Below are 20075 nucleotides of genomic sequence, written 5' to 3'. Positions count from 1 at the left end.
AGAAGAGTTCCATTTCTACAAACCAGTTTTTAATTATCATTATACATAGGCATGCGAGACCTTGGGTTTTCTTTGCAGGCAATGATACAACAAAGGGATTTAACAGCACTTATTTGATGTTAAACAATGTGATCAATGTGATGATTGCCGAAGTTGCTTCGTTCAACCACACCGTTTGAGTTCATTTCCATGACCTGTTTTTGAAGAAAGCTTTGCTGTTTTGGGTAGATGGTAAATGCCAACATGGGCACCAATGAATAAAAATCCAGGCATGGGCAGTCAATTCCTACTATTCCAGCTGCCTTCCATCTTTCCATCAGACCTATAATAAATAAGAGAGATTATGCCTATAAGAAGGAGGGGAAGAAAAGAGATCTCTTAATACTATAAACACAGAAAAATACATTTATTAAGGCAACTTATTTCAGTGAAAACTATTGGCAAACAATCTCTGAAAATGAGGTATAATTATAGAATGAATATTTTGCATGTTGGAAAACATTCTGATAATTTGCCAACTCAGATTACTCACCATAATCCTTTATATAAGCATAATGGAGAAAAATAGCATTAACAGTGGGCAGTTATGGAGTTTTGCCAATAAAGCACTCAATCTTTGATTTACAGAGTTTATTTCTTCTCTTTAGAGGTATACAAATAAAAGTGATATTTTACACATTTTTAAAGCTCATATCTTAGCAATCCTTTGAACTGTTTAGTGATATTTAAAATATTTTCATATATATGACATTGATTAATTTAAACTTTATTGGAAAAGGTTTTGTGTCAATTGCAAGAATGTTCAGATTTTATTGTATTAAAGAACAGAATGTATACACACTGTATATACATAATAAAAAGGGCATAGCCACATCCTAGATGTGTGATCTTGGGTATCCAACTGAATGATACTATATCCAGGAATGTGGAATGTCCTTTTTGAGAGAAAACTATTGGTTTGACAAGCTAAATAGAAATCACAAAAGCCAAGATTTTTACCATGACTGTTTTGAGGGTGGTGGTGGGGGGAGTTGACCAATTTTTGTGTCAGATCTTTCATACACTGTTTTCTAATAACTGCCCCAGGAATACTTGGCAAGAGAGTCTAAATTTTGGTGGTTTCGAAAGAAGGCCTCAACTTTTGCAATCAGAATGAAAGAAATAGTCCAACCTGAATGGGCCAATCCGGCACAGCCATCTTGCTGGGGACAATTCACCATGGTCAATTTGCAGCAGGATAAGTCATGGAGGGACAATTCCATGCAGGAAAACACAATGTTATCCGCTACTGGTTTTTTGACATTATTTCCATTGACAAAAATAGAAATAATGTAGACAAAACAGTGGCAGATAACATTTACTGTGTTGAGTTATCCCACGTGGATTGTCCCAGGGAGAGTTGGCCATAGTGAGTTGTCCCATGATGAGTTGGCCTTTGCAAGATGGGTGCAACGTTGTCCTAGACCCTAGCACAACTATCTAACTCTATCAGTTACAGCATAAAGCTTGAGCACCAATTTATATCTGGAAGTCATTAAACATAGGCAACTAAAGGATACCCCAAACCAACTGGGGCATCCACATAAAACAGCATGTTGCCATTCTGGCACTAACATGGAATTGAACTTTAATTTTGGGAATACAGCAAAAGAATATTGATTTTGGAAAGTTAATGGGGTAGATGGACTTGAAAGAATATTTCCTAAAGGATGTTTAAAAGTTTATAAAAGAATACATGAAGATTTTGAAATTAACCACAAGAAACCACCTCCTGTGGGAATGTTTTACTGATTGGAAAAGAAACAGATGCTAAGAAGGGACTTTGAAGGTTAAGTAGAGCAAACTAGAGAGAACTAAGGATTACAATTAAAAGAGAAGAGACCTATTAAGACAATGGAGCAATATGTTTTGCTATAAAAGAAATTAAGTTTGTTTTGGAGCACAGTACTTAACAATTATTTACAAGATTGTTTGATATTGTAACAGTGGGATATAGAAAAACAACATTTTATTGAATAAAATAGGCTGAGGTTGATTTGAATGTGGATTAGTTTTTTTTAAAAATGCCAGATTACAAAAGTGATATGGAAAAAGATGCTTAGGGTCTGAAAATGAATTTATAATGCCAGAAAATGTGGATGCCACAATGAATTTACAAATGAAACCAGCAGATATCTTAATAATTAAAGAGGAGATACAAACAGTAAATCAGAAGAGTGACTTGGAAAGTCTTCTTATCTTGGATTTATAAAAGGGATGTGTTAAACTAATGTAATTGTTCCTGAAAGAAAGAAAATGATAAGAAATTAGCCAGTGGGATATTATTTGACAGGTTTAAAGATCAAGAAAAGTAAACAGAAGAAATTCAAAGTGGATTTATTTGATCAGAGGTTATGATGAAATAACATATATGATCAGAGGTTATATATGTTATGGTTTCTGATAGCTATTAATGGAATTTCTTTTTGACCAAGATTGAACAACTAGACTTTAAAGATCAGTTCATAAATGAGAGATTTATTTTATTTTACAATATAAAAAGTGTCAAGTTGGAATACAAAATGGATTGATTACATAGAAATATAATATTATATATGATATTAAGTTGAAATATATTATTATAACAAATATAATAAGTTACTACTTTTGGTAGACTTTTGCTGATTAGGACCAAATGATGAATTTTTATAATTTGATTATTGATTAGGACTGAGGCATGGAAAGAAGAGATCTTTGTTTTACCGAAATGTTACAGAAGGTGTTAATAAAATTGTACTTTTCCGGAAGGAGAGTCACTTTTTATATACCCTTTTCTTTATTTTTTTTCTTTTACCTATGAACTTTCCTTTTCTTAATTTGCACCAGTCTTATCTTAAAAGATAAAAGCTTTTTTAAAAAAATATCACAGACATAGGCAGGTTAAGAATACATGATTTTGAATAAGGGCACAGATACAAATTTTGCTTTAATGAGTTCAGAGTGTGTGCTGTTATTAATTATGCTCAAAAGCTGCATTTGTAATAGCTCTGCCAAGGTAGCAGATGAACCACAGCTGTTCAGCATCACATGAATATTGCTTAATATTTTGGTTCTGCTACATGTACAAAAATTGTAAACTGATGAAAAATGAAACGGCTGGTGAATTTAACCAGCTAGGGGAGTATACTAGATAGACACACACACACATATATCATCTATATGTGTGTTTATGTGTATTAGAGGGGGGGAGGGAGGGAGAAAGAAAGAGAGGGGGGCAAGAATATGCCTATCAAATCCAGTTTATGGTTGTAAGTATTATAAAGAGATCATGGAAAAGAAAAATTTCAAACTTTTAAGGCTAAAATATTGCTGTGGGCTATCAAACTATACAATTTTCACAGAGAAAAAGAGAGACAATCAATATTGAGGTTATTTGTTCCTATAGGATTCTTGCCTAATCCTGTAATGGATCCTGGCCAGAGCACCAAATTATAATATACTATCTTGCATATTTGTCCATTTTGAGTATTTAAAATCCCTATGCTTTTTTCCAAAATCTTTTCCCCAGAACTCTATATTGTATTATGGGTTCCCCCCCCCCCCGAGAACAGGATAAAATTCTGACAAAATGAATTGCTTGAGGACAATCAATGAGTTGCTACAGAAGCAACATCTCCAGATCAGAAACTCCCTGGTTCTGCTAAATTTTACTAATCCTCATTTTCCAAGAGAAAATTCTATGCCATGCCAGCAAAGCAGGTCCTTAGCTGTCTGTTCATTTCCTGGTCTTAGGATTTTCTCACAGAAGTTGTGATGTTGACATTTATGCCTATGTTAGGAAAGCTTCCTTATGGTTTGACACTAAAGGCCATCTATTGTGGACCATTAGTATGCCACCTACAGGGAGATTCCAGACCACAGTTCTGCAAGAAGAGGCATCAATTCTGGAACAGATTGTAGGAAATTAAAGAGATTAGTTGTTCATTAACATTTCCTTTGGTTGGCTTAATGGTTGTATAGGTAATCCTCGACTTACAATAATTTGTTTAGTAACCACTCAAAGTTACTACAGTGCTGAAAAAAGTGACGTGACCATTTTCCACATTGATGATGGTTGCAGCATCCCCATGGTCATGTGATCAAAATTCAGGTGCTTAGCAACTGACTCATATTTATGACATTTGCAGTATCCTGGGGTCATGTGATCACATTTTGCAACCTTCTGACAAGCAAAGTCAATGGGGAAGCCAGATTCACATAACAAATGCATTACTAACTTAACAACTACAGTGATTCACTTAACAACTGTGGCAAGAAAAGTGGTAAAATGGGGCAAACCCCACTTAACAAATGCCTCATTTAGCAACAGAAATGTTGGGCTCAATTGTGGTCATAAGTCAAGGAGTACCGTATTTTTCAAACTATAAGACGCACCAGAGTATAAGACGCACCATGATTTTAAAGAGGCATTTTTTAAAAAAAAAGTTTTAAAAAATGGATGTGCAGAGGGTTTGGGAGGCTTGCAAAGTGGTCCTGAGGACTGGGGAGAGCAAAAATGGGCCATCTGTCCTCTTTTTTTTTTTGCCCCCTCCCCAGCCCCCAGGAGCACTCTAGAAGCCTCCCAAACCCTCTACAAGCCTCATTTTTTGCAAAACAACAACAACAACAACAAAAAGAGCATGCAGAGCTTTCGGAGGCTTGAAGAGTGCTCCTGGGGACCTGGGGGAGAACAAGCAAAAACCTGGTCATTTTTTGCAAACAAAGAAGCATGCAGAGCTTTGGGAGGCCCTTAAGAGGAGTGCTCCCAGGGGCTGGGGGACAGAAAAGGAGCAAAAAACAGCCTTTTCCCCCCGCAAAAACGACCCCTTTTTTGCAAAAAAAAGAGGGGGCATGCAGAGGCTTTGGGAGGCTTCTAGAGTGCTCCTGGGGGCTGGGGAGGGGGCAAAAAAAACAGGACAGATAGCCCATTTTTTACTCATTTTTGCCCTCCCCAGCCCTCAGGACTACTTTGCAAGCCTCCCAAACCCTCTGCATGTCCATTTTTGCAAAGAGGGCAGGGTTTCAGTAGGCCAAAAATGCTGTATTCGTTGTATAAGGTGCACCAAGATTTTCACCCTTGTTTTTGCAGGAAAAAGGTACGTGTTATACTCTCAAAAATACGGTACCTGTATTTTTGTGGCCTTTTAATGGTTCTGTACTTACCTCTTAATCATTCTGTAGCAGTTTACAATTACTTCCCTTCATTTTCTTTGTCCTGCTGCAGCACATATCTCACAATGTGAGAGTCATCATAATAATAGTCGTCTTTTTTTGGTTGAAAAAGGGGATTGGATTTCATTTTATACCATCCCCAATGTATAAGCACCATGCCAGTTCCTGTAACAATGAAAAACCGGTAGTTCTTCCAAAAGTCTCTAAGACCCATGTGCTGATCACTACCTATGCAAAGAAATTGGGATATTTGAGCATGTTCTACTAAACAAGTTAATCAAATCATATCACTCAGACCACCAACAACAACATCAACCTACTATATAACAAGTTCATATTTGATTGACTGTTGATACTAATGGTATTTTTCTCTCTCAGAAATAAGTGCCATAAATATTGGGAAGATTTGTTTTTAAAGATGTTCATGCAATACATGTATGACCTATGCTGTAACGGTGTATATAAAAGGCCAAATCAGATCTCTCATGAGAAATAATGAGAATTATACTTGACATTTGACTAGAAATTTCCACCACTCCTCAAATCCTATCTTCTTTCTTTTGCAAACCAGAATAATACTATAAAACTGCCTACTGCAACCTTGCTTTTGTTAGTTGTGAAGTTGTGTCCAACCCATCGTGACCCCATGGACGACGTTCCTCTAGGCCTACCAATGTGCTGGGCTGCAATGCTCACAATACTCTTGAGAACATAATATAGAACACTGGCTTATCAGGAAGAGATCCTTCTCTCTGGGAATTTTTAGATGAAGTTTTTTTGAGGGGAAATTGATTGGGTTGATTTGATTATTACAGACTTTTCCATCTGGAATTTGTTTATTTAATATAGTATTTTTTATTAAATAAGGATGGGAAAGCTTACAACTATTTGTAGATCCATTAAATAAGTGAAGGGAAAAATCTATCAGGTTTTTAAAATTATTATTTTCTCTTCAACATCCAGACAGGGTGGATTCTTTATGTTTAATGTTAGATTTATTTGATCTTTGGGTTATTCTTTTTCTTTTGTTGTGTTTATTTTTGTTTTGTTTTTTGTTTTGTATTTTTGCTCTTGTTGATAAAACAAAATATATGTATATATTGGATAATCTGGTCAAAGTGGACATTCAGGAACATGAATGTAGTTCATATAGTTTAAAATGTTAAGACTCACCATTTTCCCTATCTAAATGAACACAAGGATTTCACTAGTATCCTATATCCCCCCCCCCATCCTCCACTTCTATAAAGTGTTCCATGAACATAAACATGCGGCGAACTAGGGGTGGGTTGCAATCTTGATTTGAAGGGCAAAATGTGATTTATGATGGGCAGATGTCCACAAAGCACCTATTGGAAACATCTTAAAGCAGCTGTTTCCCGCTGTCCCCCGGGTTTTCCCGACAGTCCTCAAGAGCAGTACTAAATGGGAGAAAGACATATCTCGGGTAAAAGTTTCCAGCAGGTGTTACATATGTACACTTTGCACATTGAATCAGAATGGCTGCCCTGCCTGGCTACAAAGAATTACCCTAATATGTTTTCAAAAATAAGCTTAAAATGGACATTTCAGAATTAAATCGGTGTTGACTTGCACCTGTTGGATCTAAAATTGGCATGACATTTGACAGATCTGGACTGTTACCTTTGCTAATCAAGTCAGAAAATACTCTTTGTTGAAGTCATAGAAAACTAAAAAAAAAAAAATCAACAAGGAAAAAAGGAGGGGAAATACATAACAAAGTTGGAAGGGACCTTGGAGTCTTCTAGTCGAACCCCCTGCTCAAACAGATAACCCTAAACTATTTCAGACTAATGGTAGTCCATCTCTTCTTAAAAAACCTCCAGTCTTGGAGCACCCATAATATCTGGTGGCAAGTTGTTCCACTGACTAACTTTCTCACTGTCAGGAAATTTCTCCTTATTTCTAGGTTACTTCAACAGATCACCACGTTACTCTGTTTTCCCACCTTATTTAAAATGTAAATGTTAATTTTTTGAAAAAAATAAATTGTATTAAGCTGTAATTCTATCTGACAATAATTCTAATTAAATTTAATCAGACCAATTTTTAAGTTAATCTATATCGGACTGCACTTCAAAGATTTTTTTTTAAAGCCCTCTTGATTTAAAATAAAATCTGCTTTTTATATAAAACATGCATATACTAATGAGTCATCTATTACGATTAAGACACTCTTTGCTGAAGAAATTAGAAAAGAGCCTAATTTCCAAAACTCGATTATTATAAAAATTAGCATGCATATTTAAAGTGCAATCTATATATAGTTAAAACATTTTACATCCAGCTGACTTCAAAGAGAAAATAATGCATAATTATATGTATATAATTTGTTATAGCAAAATAATTAGTGTATGTCTTCCTGCTCAGGAATTACATATCAATATGGAAACAGATTTAATTCAATTATTTAAATCAGCATATTTTTACTGGGGAGGAAAGAATGGTTTATTTGCATATAAATAGAAGATGAAGCTAGTTTTCTTAGTTGTGGATTTTGGCTAACCAAGTTTTGCAACACAAGACAAACTTCACAGATTCTCCCCCTCATCCCACACCTCCCCGCCCCCCATGATCAACTCCAGAGGCTTGAGCTACCACTCAGTTCTTCTACCAGAATATTCTTTGAGTAAAAGGAAGAAGCACATCCATCTAGAGGACATCAAGTCTACATCTAATGCATTGAATTTTGGATAATAAATAATATTTTATTCTATTATGTGAGATGGGCTGTGCAAGAAAGCAGGTGGATGTTCAAAATAATGTAGCATGCACAGAGGGAAAAAAGATGTTTTACTATTCATTCTGACCCAACAAATACCAACTGCCTGTAAAAGTCAGCTTCTGCATGTGAATTTATTTACTGTATTATGTAAAGTGATTCCATTTTTCAGGTGGAAAGACATTCTATTTCCTTAAAACAAGTCATTAAAAAAAAACCCAACTCCTCGGGATATAAATGGCTTCCTCTAAAAAATAGCAAATGCCACTCTGAAGAAATATCAAAAAGTTTCAAGTTGTGTGCATGTATACTGAAATCTATGCCCAAAACAGCCCCCGGGTTATTTAAATATCTATTACTAGCAACTGCAAATGACAAGTGACAATTATGAATGTAAGAAGTCAGGCAAGACAATATTCTCACTTGCTTTGACCTTTGGATATTAGATCTGTAATTATTTTGTCATGTTAAATATTCCAATTATACCAATAAAGAAATAAAGTATCATGTAGCTAATTTCGGTATTTGGCCACCTCCATAATTTCAGTATTTGGCCACCTCCATAATTTCTCTTCATCTTTAGCTGGCAAGTAGATGACACATTAGGCATTTTGCATGGGAATAAAGGATAGTCTTCAGCAGACTGCTTGCCTTATCTGAAGGGATGTTCCATTTAGTTCAGAAACTCAGATCGTGCAAAATTTCAAATCAAATAGCCAGCTTCCACATACATAATAATCCTGTTGCAGTTACAAGTACACAAGTACAATGTGAGGTAGAGCTCATCCCTCTTACTATCTCCAAAAGTGGAGGATACACTTAACACCCCAGTGTTAATATTAGGCCCAGGATTGAATGAAATATTAACTGTTATCTGGGTTGTATCATTTCAGATTGCAAGTGGGACTGTTCAACCAGGCTATCTGAAAAACTGTTGCATCTATACAACTGTCCCTATAGTTGGCCCTGAAGATGAGCTATGTAAGAGAGAATGGGTTTTTGGCAAGTGATATTATTGGGTCATTGAAAAAATGTTATAAAGATTTTGCTCAAGCTTCATTTGGTATGGGAAACACACTGTGATTTCATCCAAGGTTTTATCTGTGATTCAACAGTGTACTGTTTTTATAGTTCACAGTAAAATCTCTTCTGAATCAAGTTTTACGCTTGGTGACTACAAGACCCCGTGTTTTCTCAGTTGCCATTGTCTTCTCATTTTTTTTTACTTCATACTCCTAAACACTCCTAAACACAAACAGATTAATATGATGAATTTCACTGGTGCACCAGAGTAATATACATGTTGCATAGAATATGACGTACATATGGAAACGTATGACTAACCCCACCCCCTAACTACTTGGATTATTCTTTTATTCTTGTATGGACTGCACCAGTAGAGGCTAAACCAATTCAGTTGTATACATCGTGTACAATGACACTAAAGGCGTTGAACTTTGAACTGATCTACAGTTCTAGTTAGTATATCTCGATGGTCTCCATTCAAATATTAAGCAGATCTAATCCTATTCATCTTTTTGAGCTCAGGCTTGGTTAGTTAGGCAGGTAGTGTCATTTAGATGGAATTTTACACCGTAAAACATGCTGTAATCTGCTCTGCAATAGGTTGTGGATCCTAAAAAAATGCTCTAGTTAATTAGCACCCCCGTTTGCCTTTTGCTACAAGTGGCAGATGCTTCTACTCCGCCCCCCCCCCCCGTCTTACATAAAAAAAATTGTCACCCGTCCTTTCCCATAAGTGCATTTCGACCCAATACCTCTCTCTTACGTTGCAGCACGGAAAAGCAAAACACTCTAGTTGCCCCACAATCCTTGCGCCGTTCAATCTTCCACTCGTCAGGCTTTCCGGAAATGGAGACGAAAGAAAGGCAGAAACTACAAATTCCAAGATACACCGCGAGATTTAAAAAAACCTCGATAAATCGATGTTCCGATGCATGCTGGTAATTGTAGTTCAGGCGAAATGGAAATGCAAAAATCAAAACGCGGAGTAGCTTCTCGGCTACAATACAATTGACCGGAAAAATCATAGGAGGGAAATTATTCAATTTGAATTGAAGCGTGAATTTGAGGGATCGGTTTCAAACATTCCTTAATTTTGTTAATCACATGTCTTTTATTAGGATTTCCCCGTAGCATGGAATAGATTAGTGGTTTATTAAAAGACGGGAACATGTTCTTAGCTATATTAAATACCCCGGGTTAAGCGGAGTAGCATCCCAAGGGCGAATAAAAAGAAACAGATGTGTCATACCGGTGAGATTTGACCCAAGAGTTACCTATTCACATTAAAATATTTTTGAAATTTTGAGCTTTATTTCATCAGATCCAGTAGTTACTGCTTGGGAAAGCCCATGCTTTTTGAAATTAATACATTTCAACTGACTGTACAAGTGGATGTTTTAAAGGTTAAAAAATAAAATAATACTCCTTATGTAATGAAAAGGGTTTCATATTTAATTAATGTTAAACATTAATGTTTAATGTTTCTATAGTCTGTGCATTTTGTGAGACTCCTTGACTAGATTTGCACACCGGACTGAGCTAAGATTTATTTAACCCAGTTTTATCTTTAAAAAATTAGATCTTAAAAGACTGGATTCACACTCATAGTAAACCATCAAGATTATACATTCTAACACAAGGTCAAATAGGACATAAAGTCCAATTCAAACAATGTGAGTTACAGGGTACTATAATAAGATGACTTTGAGAAACATGAACAACCAAATTAAGCTAAAAAGTATTTGCTGTGTTGTGGCTCATTATGTTGCATAAACTCAGAGCAGTTAGCAGATGATTCAGTATGGTGAATATACCACTGATTAATTCAATGTATCATGATGCAGTTAACTAAATCAGTTTCTTGTAGAAACACAAGGATATATATATAATACAGGTAGTGCTTGACTTACAACCACAATTGACCCAAAATTGCTAAGTGAAACATTAGTTAAATGAGTTTTGCCTCATTTTATGACTTTTGCCAAACTTGTTAAGTGAATCATGACCATTGTAAAGTTAGTAACATTTGGTTGGTTTGGTTTGGTTTATTGGATTTATATGCATGGTTGTTAAGTGCAGCTAGCTTCCCTATTGATTTTGCTTGTCAGCTGGCAACAGCTGGCCACATGGCCCTGCAACAGTCATCAATGCCAAGCATCTGAATTTTAATCATGTGACCATGTGGCTGCTGCTATAGTCATAAATGTGAGAAACGGTCATGTCACTTTTTTCAGTGCCACTGTAACTTTGGTCATTAAGTTAATTGTTGTAAATCGAGGACTACCTTTAGATCTGGCAATAACCTCCTTGCTAGGGTACATTTGCATTTGAGTAAACATCATTAAAAACCCAATGAAAAATTATGAGTTACATAACATGTTAAAACTAAACCATTAATCCCAGTTCTCAAGTCAAAACCAATAAAACTCCATTATGTATTAATTGGCTTGTATGAATCAGGCCTTCATATTGAGCTATAATTGGTCTGGCTTGTTTTAACCAAGCATTTTGTAGAAACGCAGTTACTCAGCTTAATACAGGAACAGGCTATCTTTCTACAAGTATTTTGGGGGTGTTAGCACACAATAAACCCCTCATTTTTTTTCTTCCTTGAAACAATATATTTCAGCATATTTAGCTTAATGATTAAATAAAACATTATTCCGAGCCTTGCCTAATTACATTACTTTAGCCATTTAGGTTTCAGAGTACAAACGCCTGTATGTATGCCATACTTGGTCTGAAATAATTGATTTTAACAGACTTTCAAGTAAAATACAGAACTGTTTGAGAAAAGTTAAAAGTTCTTCCCGAATAATTGACTTGCGGCTTTACGACTTCATGGACACCTCCATGTCTTTCTTTTGGCAAGAATTCAGAAGCGGTTCTCTACATTTCCCAGGATATTTATTTATTTCTTTTCCCAGGATAGTCGCCCGTCCTGGGGTCTCCTGCGGATCTCCCATCCGAACGGATCGATCCCTGGTAGATCTGAAAAACGCATCCATGCTCACTTTCCCCTCTGACGTCACAAGCAAGAAGCTATAGTGTTTTTCAACCTTGGCAACTTGAAGATGTCCGGACTTCAACTCCCAGAATTCCCCAGCCAGCATTCGCTGGCTGGGGAATTCTGGGAGTTGAAGTCCGGACATCTTCAAGTTGCCAAGGTTGAAAAACACTGCAGAGAATACCGTATAAAAGCTATTGGTTGTTGCCCGTCACGTGATACGCGTGAGCCAGTCCACGCTTCGGGATGTCTCATTTTCAAATTTTTTTTAAAAAAGGTCGCGTTTCAAGCTGCGGTGCACGCCTTTGAAAAAGGTAAGACGCAGCTACAAACACGGTGCGTTGTTTTAAAGCGTGGGTTCGGAGAAGTGGGAATTACCCACCGATTTTGTACTGCGCCGCTGTTAGGAAGCATCACAAGAGGCAGAGGCGTTGTTGTTGTTGTTGTTGCTGCAACCGGTGATTTGGGGAAATTTAGTAAACGTGGTGGAAGCAATAGTGCTCATAGGCGAGCATGGAGAAAACACGACTTTAGCTGCGTGAATCTGATCTCATTTGCTGTCCGGAAAGTAAAACAAAGGAGTTACCAAGTACAAAAGCATGAGCTTCAAGTTGTGACTGTTATCTAGGCTAAGAATGATAATGTAAACGCAGTTTTCATATAGAATTGTACTATCTTATGTGTGTGCGGGTATGCACTTAATGACGGTTTTTGAGGATATCCATTTGTATGGTCCAATCCTGAAAAATATAACTTATGATCATAAAATGATCATTCTAAGCCACCTAATTCCCCATATTCACAAATCATATACTTTGTTTCATGTATACTTTGGCAATTTTAAGTTTTCCTTATAGATCTAAATTTAGTTTAGATGCATGCATGAAATGGAGAATGTATTTTGTTCTATGCAGGGATCCAAGTTTCAGCCATAACAAATTTCAGACTGATCGAGTGAGTTGAATGGGGCAAAACTGACATACCTTATTCGTCTACAGCAGTGGTAGTCAACCTGGTCCCTAGCGCCCACTAGTGGGCATTCCAGCTTTCATGGTGGGCGGTAGGAGTTTGCTTGTAACTGCTTTATAAATTTTATAAAGTAAAGTTACTTCCCTACTTTATAAATCACCATTACTGTGGAACCGGTGGGCGGTTAGAAAATTTTACTACTAACAGAGATACAAAAGTGGGCGGTAAGTGGCTTGTGCATCAGTGCAACTATACTTGCCTTATCCAGCTATACTTAGCCATGACTGCACTTGAATTCAAGCATGACATATGTCCACATCCCCCATCCCTACCCTTAATTTCCCTTTCCCCTTAGTTTGCTTAACTACTACTATGTTCTGCCAATTGCTTTTCCACTCTCCTCCTGTCTCCCGCCCTAGAACTCCTGTCTCTCCCCCCCCCCATGCATGTGTCCTGGTTTACTTGGCGCACGTAAACTTGACTAAATCATGTTTTATTTAAATCATTTCCAATGCCTGTAGTATCAAGCCTGTGTCAACCCATAAAATCCATTTTCTCTTTATAGCAGCTTTATTAATCTTTTGGTAGGGTTTTTATGATTTTTGAGTCATGGAAATTATAATGGATTTTCTTTAAAGCAGATACTTAAAGTTTATTTGAAATACTTTGTAAAAACTGAACATAAAATGGTGTTCAGGGTGGTATCTTTGAGATACTTGTATTCTATTCTACTGTATAATATGCAGATAAGTGCTAAGTTAATTGCTTCCTAATAATGCACTAACAACGGTCAATGAATAAAATACTTAAGGTCTTGGAGTTGATTTGTACAAGGAGGGGAGAGAAGACATAAATGAAAGGGACAGAAAATAAATGAGAGTATAACACATTCCTGAAATATTAGGGACCTGATTGGTTTTTGGTCATGAAACTTGTCCTCCGATATCTAAAACCCACATCATGGCAGGAAGCTGTGAAACAGCTTTTAAAAAAAATATTTTAATGAAATTCTTATGTGTGAGGGTTAAGACCCATTAAAATGCACAAAATGTCACACCAAACAATGTTAAGATCTGGTTACCTGAATAAAAGCATCATTATAAAAACTGGTTCTGCTTTGAAGTTACTGAAGGACCAGTGTTAATAAATATTTTCATGTCTTTATATCCTATGGACTTTGTATCCTATGGGCTTTGTGAACACTTTGTATCCTATGGACTGTCTCTTTTCCTTGGAGAATAGCTTTGTATGGGCTTTTCAAAATAGTACTGGAATTCTTCTGGTTGAATATGTGTGTATGTATATACACAAACACACATATGGTTGCTATTACATTAAGGTAGGGTAATGCAGTTAACATACTTTTTACCATTGCACTTGTATTTATTGATTTAATAAGCCAGTAAATTTCTAAACTCTGGAGGTTTACAGCTAAACTTTATCAGTAACTGCACTAAATACTAAATAAGCCATACTACTGCCTCTTTCTCTCTCGTTGCATTATTGGTTTTACTTGCTTAGGTGGATTCAGTCTCAAAATACAAGATTCTGTCCATAATGTTTACTATCACCAGGGTCTTTATTTTAGGGGTATAATATTTTAGCTATACTGGGTATATCAAAGAGAGAGGGTACATTTTTTCATAAACATCACAGCAAATAACACCAAAAAGTAATTTCTGGAGGAAATTTCTTTATGTAATATATTTCTGTGTTGTTGAGAATATATATTTCATGAACACAATGGTTGTTGAGGTAGACTTGGATTGAACAATATGGCAGAACAATTGGCAGGGCAATGGTTGGATAAATCATATTAAGGAAGAAATTGAGAGTTGTGTAAATATTCTAGAGGGGGAAATTGTTATCTTGTGGCTTAATAGAAGCATATATCCACAACATTTTCATCATGTGTGGTTATGTATTAACAGAAAAAGAATATGTGTCATGCCCAGCTCAAGAACAATATAGAACAGCGCTGCCAAAATTCAGTTCTTTATTTGTTCACACCATATAGATGGAATCTTGCCTGACTAAACATTTATTGTAAACAGATATACCTTCTAGGGAGTGGCTGTCCTAAATCTCTTTCCCTCTTCTCTGATCTAGCTCCAGGCTGTATTGTCTCTTGGCTCACTCTTCTCCTTGGAATATTCTCTTGCCACTTCATCATCCCAATTCCTCCTTCAGAGTGGCTTTCTTATTGATAAAATTGATAAATCAGGAAACACCCATTTGTTAAACATTTCCAAGAAAGAGTAGTAAATATTAAATGCCTAGGATGCAGCTTTCTCAGGTATAATGCTGCAAGTATATTCAGGATAGTAAGAGCCGACAAGAAATGATGAAGTCAGTAGAATACAGTTGCCACATTCATTTAGTAACCCTTCTTGTGAAAAATTTTGCTACTCCAGGAAAAAAAGTTGTAAACGCTGCCAAGGACTTTTGCGCTAACTACTTTACATCAACTACTCCTAAGAAGGGGAAAGGGGGCTTTATTACCTCTTCCACATGAAACACATTTATGGAGCCTTGGGGTGCCTTATTAAGAACTCTAATATCAGTTTATAGGAAAATGTATTTATTGATTTAAAACATTTATATCCTTTCACATCTTATATAAAACTGAGAAGCTCCCAATCAACAATTAAAACAATATCAATAATAAAACAGCATATTAACATATTAAATCTATTTAAATCATAAACTTTAAAAACCTGCACCAAAGTTAAACTTCCAACATATAGTCTCTCATTAAATCCTCTCACTCCACCTCACCTTATTCCAGGGATTGGAGGAAAAAACATGTCTTCAATGCTTTTTGGAAGGTTTGAAGGGTAGAAGAGGCAATGTTGTAGGGGAGGGACAAGGTGCATGCCCACCCTAACTATACAATACAATACAATAGCAGAGTTGGAAGGTACCTTTGAGGTCTTCTAGTCCAAACCCCTGCCTAGGCAGGAAACCCTATACTGTTTCAGACAAATGGCTATCCAACATCTTCTTAAAGACTTCCAGTGTTGGGGAATTCACAACTTCTGGAGGCAAGCTGTTCCACTGATTAATTGTTCTAACTGTCTGGAAATTTCTCCTCAGTTTTAAATTTCTTCTCTCCTTGATTAGTTTCCACCCATTGCTTCTTGTTCTATCCTCAGGTGCCTTGGAGAATAGTTTGACTCCCTCTTCTTTGTGGCAAACCCTGAGATATTGGAACACTGCTATCATGTCTCCCCTAGCCCTTCTTTTCAACAACTGACCTTGTTGGATTGAAAGCAGATCATGAAGATATAAATGAAAATCTGCTAACTAGAACTAAAGGGAGACAAGAAACCTTGGCTTATTTTCCTCGAGTCTATTTTGGGGGGCATGATTAAAGAGCAGTGAAATAATTATTTTATTTCTGATGCTGTTGAAGCTTGGATGGAACAGAGTGTCACCTTGAAAAAAGAATCAGGCAATGGCTGAGTTACATTGCAGGTGCTAAAAATGGAATGAAGTCAGGCTCATTTTCCTACTGCTATTCTTAGGGTTTAATACCAGGTTTAATCCTTAGCTGGTGACAAGGAGTTGATTATGACCTGAACATTCAGTAATCATCCAGTAATCATGTGAACTATTATGAACACAAGAGCAAAGAGTAATTCAGCCAAGAAATCTGTAGTCGAAAATTGCAGGTTTTTCCCCAAAGACATAGAAATGAATTAATGAAAAGATTTGGATTTTGTAACAGTAGTAAAACATTTAACAGCATTTTCTTCCTTTGCCACTTAAAAGTGTGCTTTTTCCTTTAGGGTGATTTTGTTCAGAATTGAGAAGCCATTTGTGAATTGAAAAAAATAAAATAAAAACACTTTATTGCCAGAGTGAATTAGATGAAAAAATGCATATGGATTAATTCACCTGTTGTGTTCATTATTTCCTGAAATTGCCTGCTTCTTGGTTTTTAAAAATGTTGTTTTTAAGTTCATTTACAAATGCATATTTTACTAAACCTGTGTGGATTGTTTGCTGCAAAAAGCTAGCCAGATAAAATAGGATAATTAATTTTAAATCAAACCCACCTAGTTTTATTCCTCAAATGCCTGAATTTGCTTCTGTAGCTATTCCCAAGGTATTTCATATAAAATTATCTGTCTGGGTTTACATGCAGGCATCTATAAATGAATATACATGTACATAAAATTTCAGGGCAGGGTGGAGGCTAAGATCATTGACTATGAAGACTCCTCCTTGTGGTATGGATGCTGGCTAGATGACTTTCAACCATCACCTTCTCAGTCCAACTTATGTCATAGGGTTGATGTAGGGAAAAATAGGAGAGGATACTAGGTATAATGCACTGAACTCCTCAAAAATGGCAGGCTATAAATCAAATAAATTACACCTGCAATATTAAGTATCTCATGTAGCTACTGGTTCAGCTTATGAATATGTATCTCCTTAATTATTGAAATACTGTAATGTTGAACTGAACATTAAAAAAATGGCAAAAATAACTATTTATCTACAGTATTTCAGTGACCAGAAAATCTCAATATCTTGGGGCATTTCAGGCAAGGATGTTCCAGACTGGTTTTCCCAACATAACTTGAAGAGTGTCAAGAGAAGGTTTTTGCAAATAACTTTGCTTTGGTGTCTTCCATTAAGCTATCGATGAAAGGGGATATGTGTAAATGTTTATAGGCAAGCAAGAAGAAGCTGGCTAAGTTTGCATTTTGTAGAAGAGGATCTTTAGAAGAAATCTCACTGTGGGTTTTGTGTATGAGAGAACAAATCTGAAATTTGAAAGGATTTTCTGCCTTATCCCAATAGCACCTTATTTATTTCAGCTTCAGTACCACATCTCTCAAGTATGAGAAAATTTCTTCTCACCTGGCTGTAAGAACTAATGGGTGACAAGTAGATTTTGCACTCCAAATTCATGCAGAATATTATTTAAGGCAATCTGAAAATGCAGAAGAAACCGGGAAAGAATAAAAGTAATGTGCACTCAAAAACAGAAGAGGAAGAGACTCCACTGGAATTGGAGAATGATTATTACTTATACAGAAGAAATTCCAATTGTTAAAATCTTTGCAGGAATATTTCTGCCAAACACTAGGTGATGCTGTTGTGCCATGAAGGCAACTAAAATGGGAATATTTTCTTATAATTAGATACCAAACTACAGCAATGCTGAAAAAGAGAAGCTAAATAGAGATACAATGATTAAATCTCAGATTAATAAACCGAGGAATGCAAAAATGTCATGTTCCTTTAGGCAGCTTCCTTATTACCCTTTTCCCATGAAATAGACCAGGAAGGATCTTTCAGAGGTACTAGAATCTGTTAGATCTCTGTTAATCTCTGTTTTCTGTTAAAAAGAAAGTATGGGGGAAAGAGGTAATTTACAAAGAAGTAATAAGTGGTTTCTATAATATCTGAAGTGTGAAGTTCTTCTTTACGATATACGATCTCTATTTTCTTCTTCTTAAATTGTACAGTATTTTCTGGCAGCTGAGCTATCTTTTTAATTTTCTATCTATAAAAGTCTTTGATATGTTCATAGGTCCTGGAATCCTTCAAACCTGAGATTCTGGTTTCAGTTATGGAAAGAACCACATTTAGAAATGAATTTGCTATTCATGGGGTAGCATTTAATATGCAAACATATCTGGAGGGCACCAGATGCATACTGATGAGCCATATTATCTCAAATGCATCTGAGCAATTCAACCTGAAAACCTGACAATGATCTATTCAGCGCAACCTGTCAGATGGAAAATGATATTTGTGCATTGAAGTACAGATACAGTGTATTTCCTATCACTAAATTCAGATCATGATTCTGCATGTGGGGAAAATAGGCTGGATCTCAGTGACTAGATCATCCTGTATCTGTGCTATAGATCAGAATGCTTGGAGATGTGAATTGTATGCTTCTCTGTGAAGAGAAAATGAAGGTGTATAAAAAAAAACATCCATGAGAAAAGAGTGTATTGTGGCCTCACCTTTTCTAATTCTCTATATGTGAAGGTTTCCATTGTTCTGTTTATTTGGTCTAGGAGGTTTTTATCTACTCAGAATCCTACTGCATTAATCCTTTCCAGGCAAATTAACTGTGTTGATCTGCTCCTGACCTTGACTCCTGTCTTTATAGCATCATTGTATGCAGCAGGAATATCTATTTTGCAGATGCATAGGGTGTCCCCATAGATGTCTAGGTTGAAGTCAGTCATTGTGACACTATTCAAGGGTTAGTAGAATGAATTAGTACAGGGGTGTCAAACTCAATTTCATTGAGCGCCGCATCAGAGTTGTGTTTGACCTTGGGGGGCCAGGGTGGGTGTGGCCAGGGTGGACGTGGCCAGCTTGACATCACTCGTGTCCGGACACCTGTGGGGCCCGAGTGATCTGCCAATGAAAACGGGCTCCTGAGCTCCGTTTTTGGCTGCGAGGGCCTCCTGTAACTCTCTGCCAGCGAAAATGGTGCTTGTGAGGGCCGCATGCAGCCTTCCTGAGCTCTGTTTTCGCTGTCCGTTACTGTTTTCAGGTAACCCCAGGATGGCCAGATCTAAGCACCCTGTGGGTCGGATTCAGCCCCTGGGCGTAGTTTGACACCCCTGGATTAGTACTTTGCTGGAGCTTTTAGCTCTTTCGACAAAGTACAGAAAATCAAGCCCTTAAGTGATAGCTTTCTGCCCAGTCCTTCTTAACAGTTGAAGGCAGAAGGATGAAGAAATTTGTGTCATGTTATTTTGTGTCCACAATTCAAAGGAATTCCTGTCGCTCGGGCATTAGGGCTTAACTAACAGTGTGGCATAAAATGCATAATTATCTAATGCTGGAATCTCCCAACATGGCATCCACAGGCACCTGTGTCCTCGGTGTCCTCAAGACTCCCTGCCCTATCAGATTTTGTTTGCATTAAATTAAGAAGTTGCTTTGCTTCATATCAGAGCAAAATGTCAGGTTCTTCTTCATTTCTTCTGGACCCCAAATGAGACCTATAAACTTTTGTAGAAAAGGAAGATGATGGGTTGCTGCATTTAGTATCCTCAGGAAAAGAAGGAAAAGCAGAGATCATCCTTCTGGTTTTAAGGATAGCAGGTAAAAGTCTATAAATTAGTGCTTTGTAATTGTTTTATATCCCATAAGATA

General features: G+C 36.6%; 1 protein-coding gene across 3 annotated transcripts; it reads right to left on the bottom strand.

Annotated features, from left to right (window-relative positions):
* Positions 1–7: 7 nt before the first annotated feature.
* On the bottom strand, positions 8–9834 carry LOC148045638 (uncharacterized). Of its 3 annotated transcripts, none has more exons than XM_087716858.1 (3): positions 9723–9834; positions 5182–5418; positions 8–322 (listed from the first exon to the last, which is right to left on the bottom strand). In XM_087716858.1, the coding sequence occupies exon 2, from the start codon at positions 5402–5404 to the stop codon at positions 5210–5212; it is 195 nt and encodes a 64-aa protein (XP_087572984.1). In that variant the 5' UTR covers positions 5405–5418; positions 9723–9834; the 3' UTR covers positions 8–322; positions 5182–5209. The 3 variants fall into 3 exon arrangements, with proteins under 3 accessions (XP_087572984.1, XP_087572983.1, XP_087572985.1); XM_087716857.1 differs by having other exon boundaries at positions 9712–9827; XM_087716859.1 differs by having other exon boundaries at positions 5182–5414; positions 9723–9825.
* Between the last annotated feature and the right edge of the window lie 10241 nt (positions 9835–20075).

Source organism: Thamnophis sirtalis, unplaced genomic scaffold (assembly GCF_051295495.1).
Source record: "Thamnophis sirtalis isolate CommonGarterSnake01/CBP01778 unplaced genomic scaffold, rThaSir2_p1.2 scaffold_5, whole genome shotgun sequence".
Classification (NCBI taxonomy): Eukaryota; Metazoa; Chordata; class Lepidosauria; order Squamata; family Natricidae; genus Thamnophis; species Thamnophis sirtalis.
The sequence above is the reverse complement of the archived record's forward strand: the minus strand, read 5'-3'. Positions and strand labels throughout refer to the sequence as shown.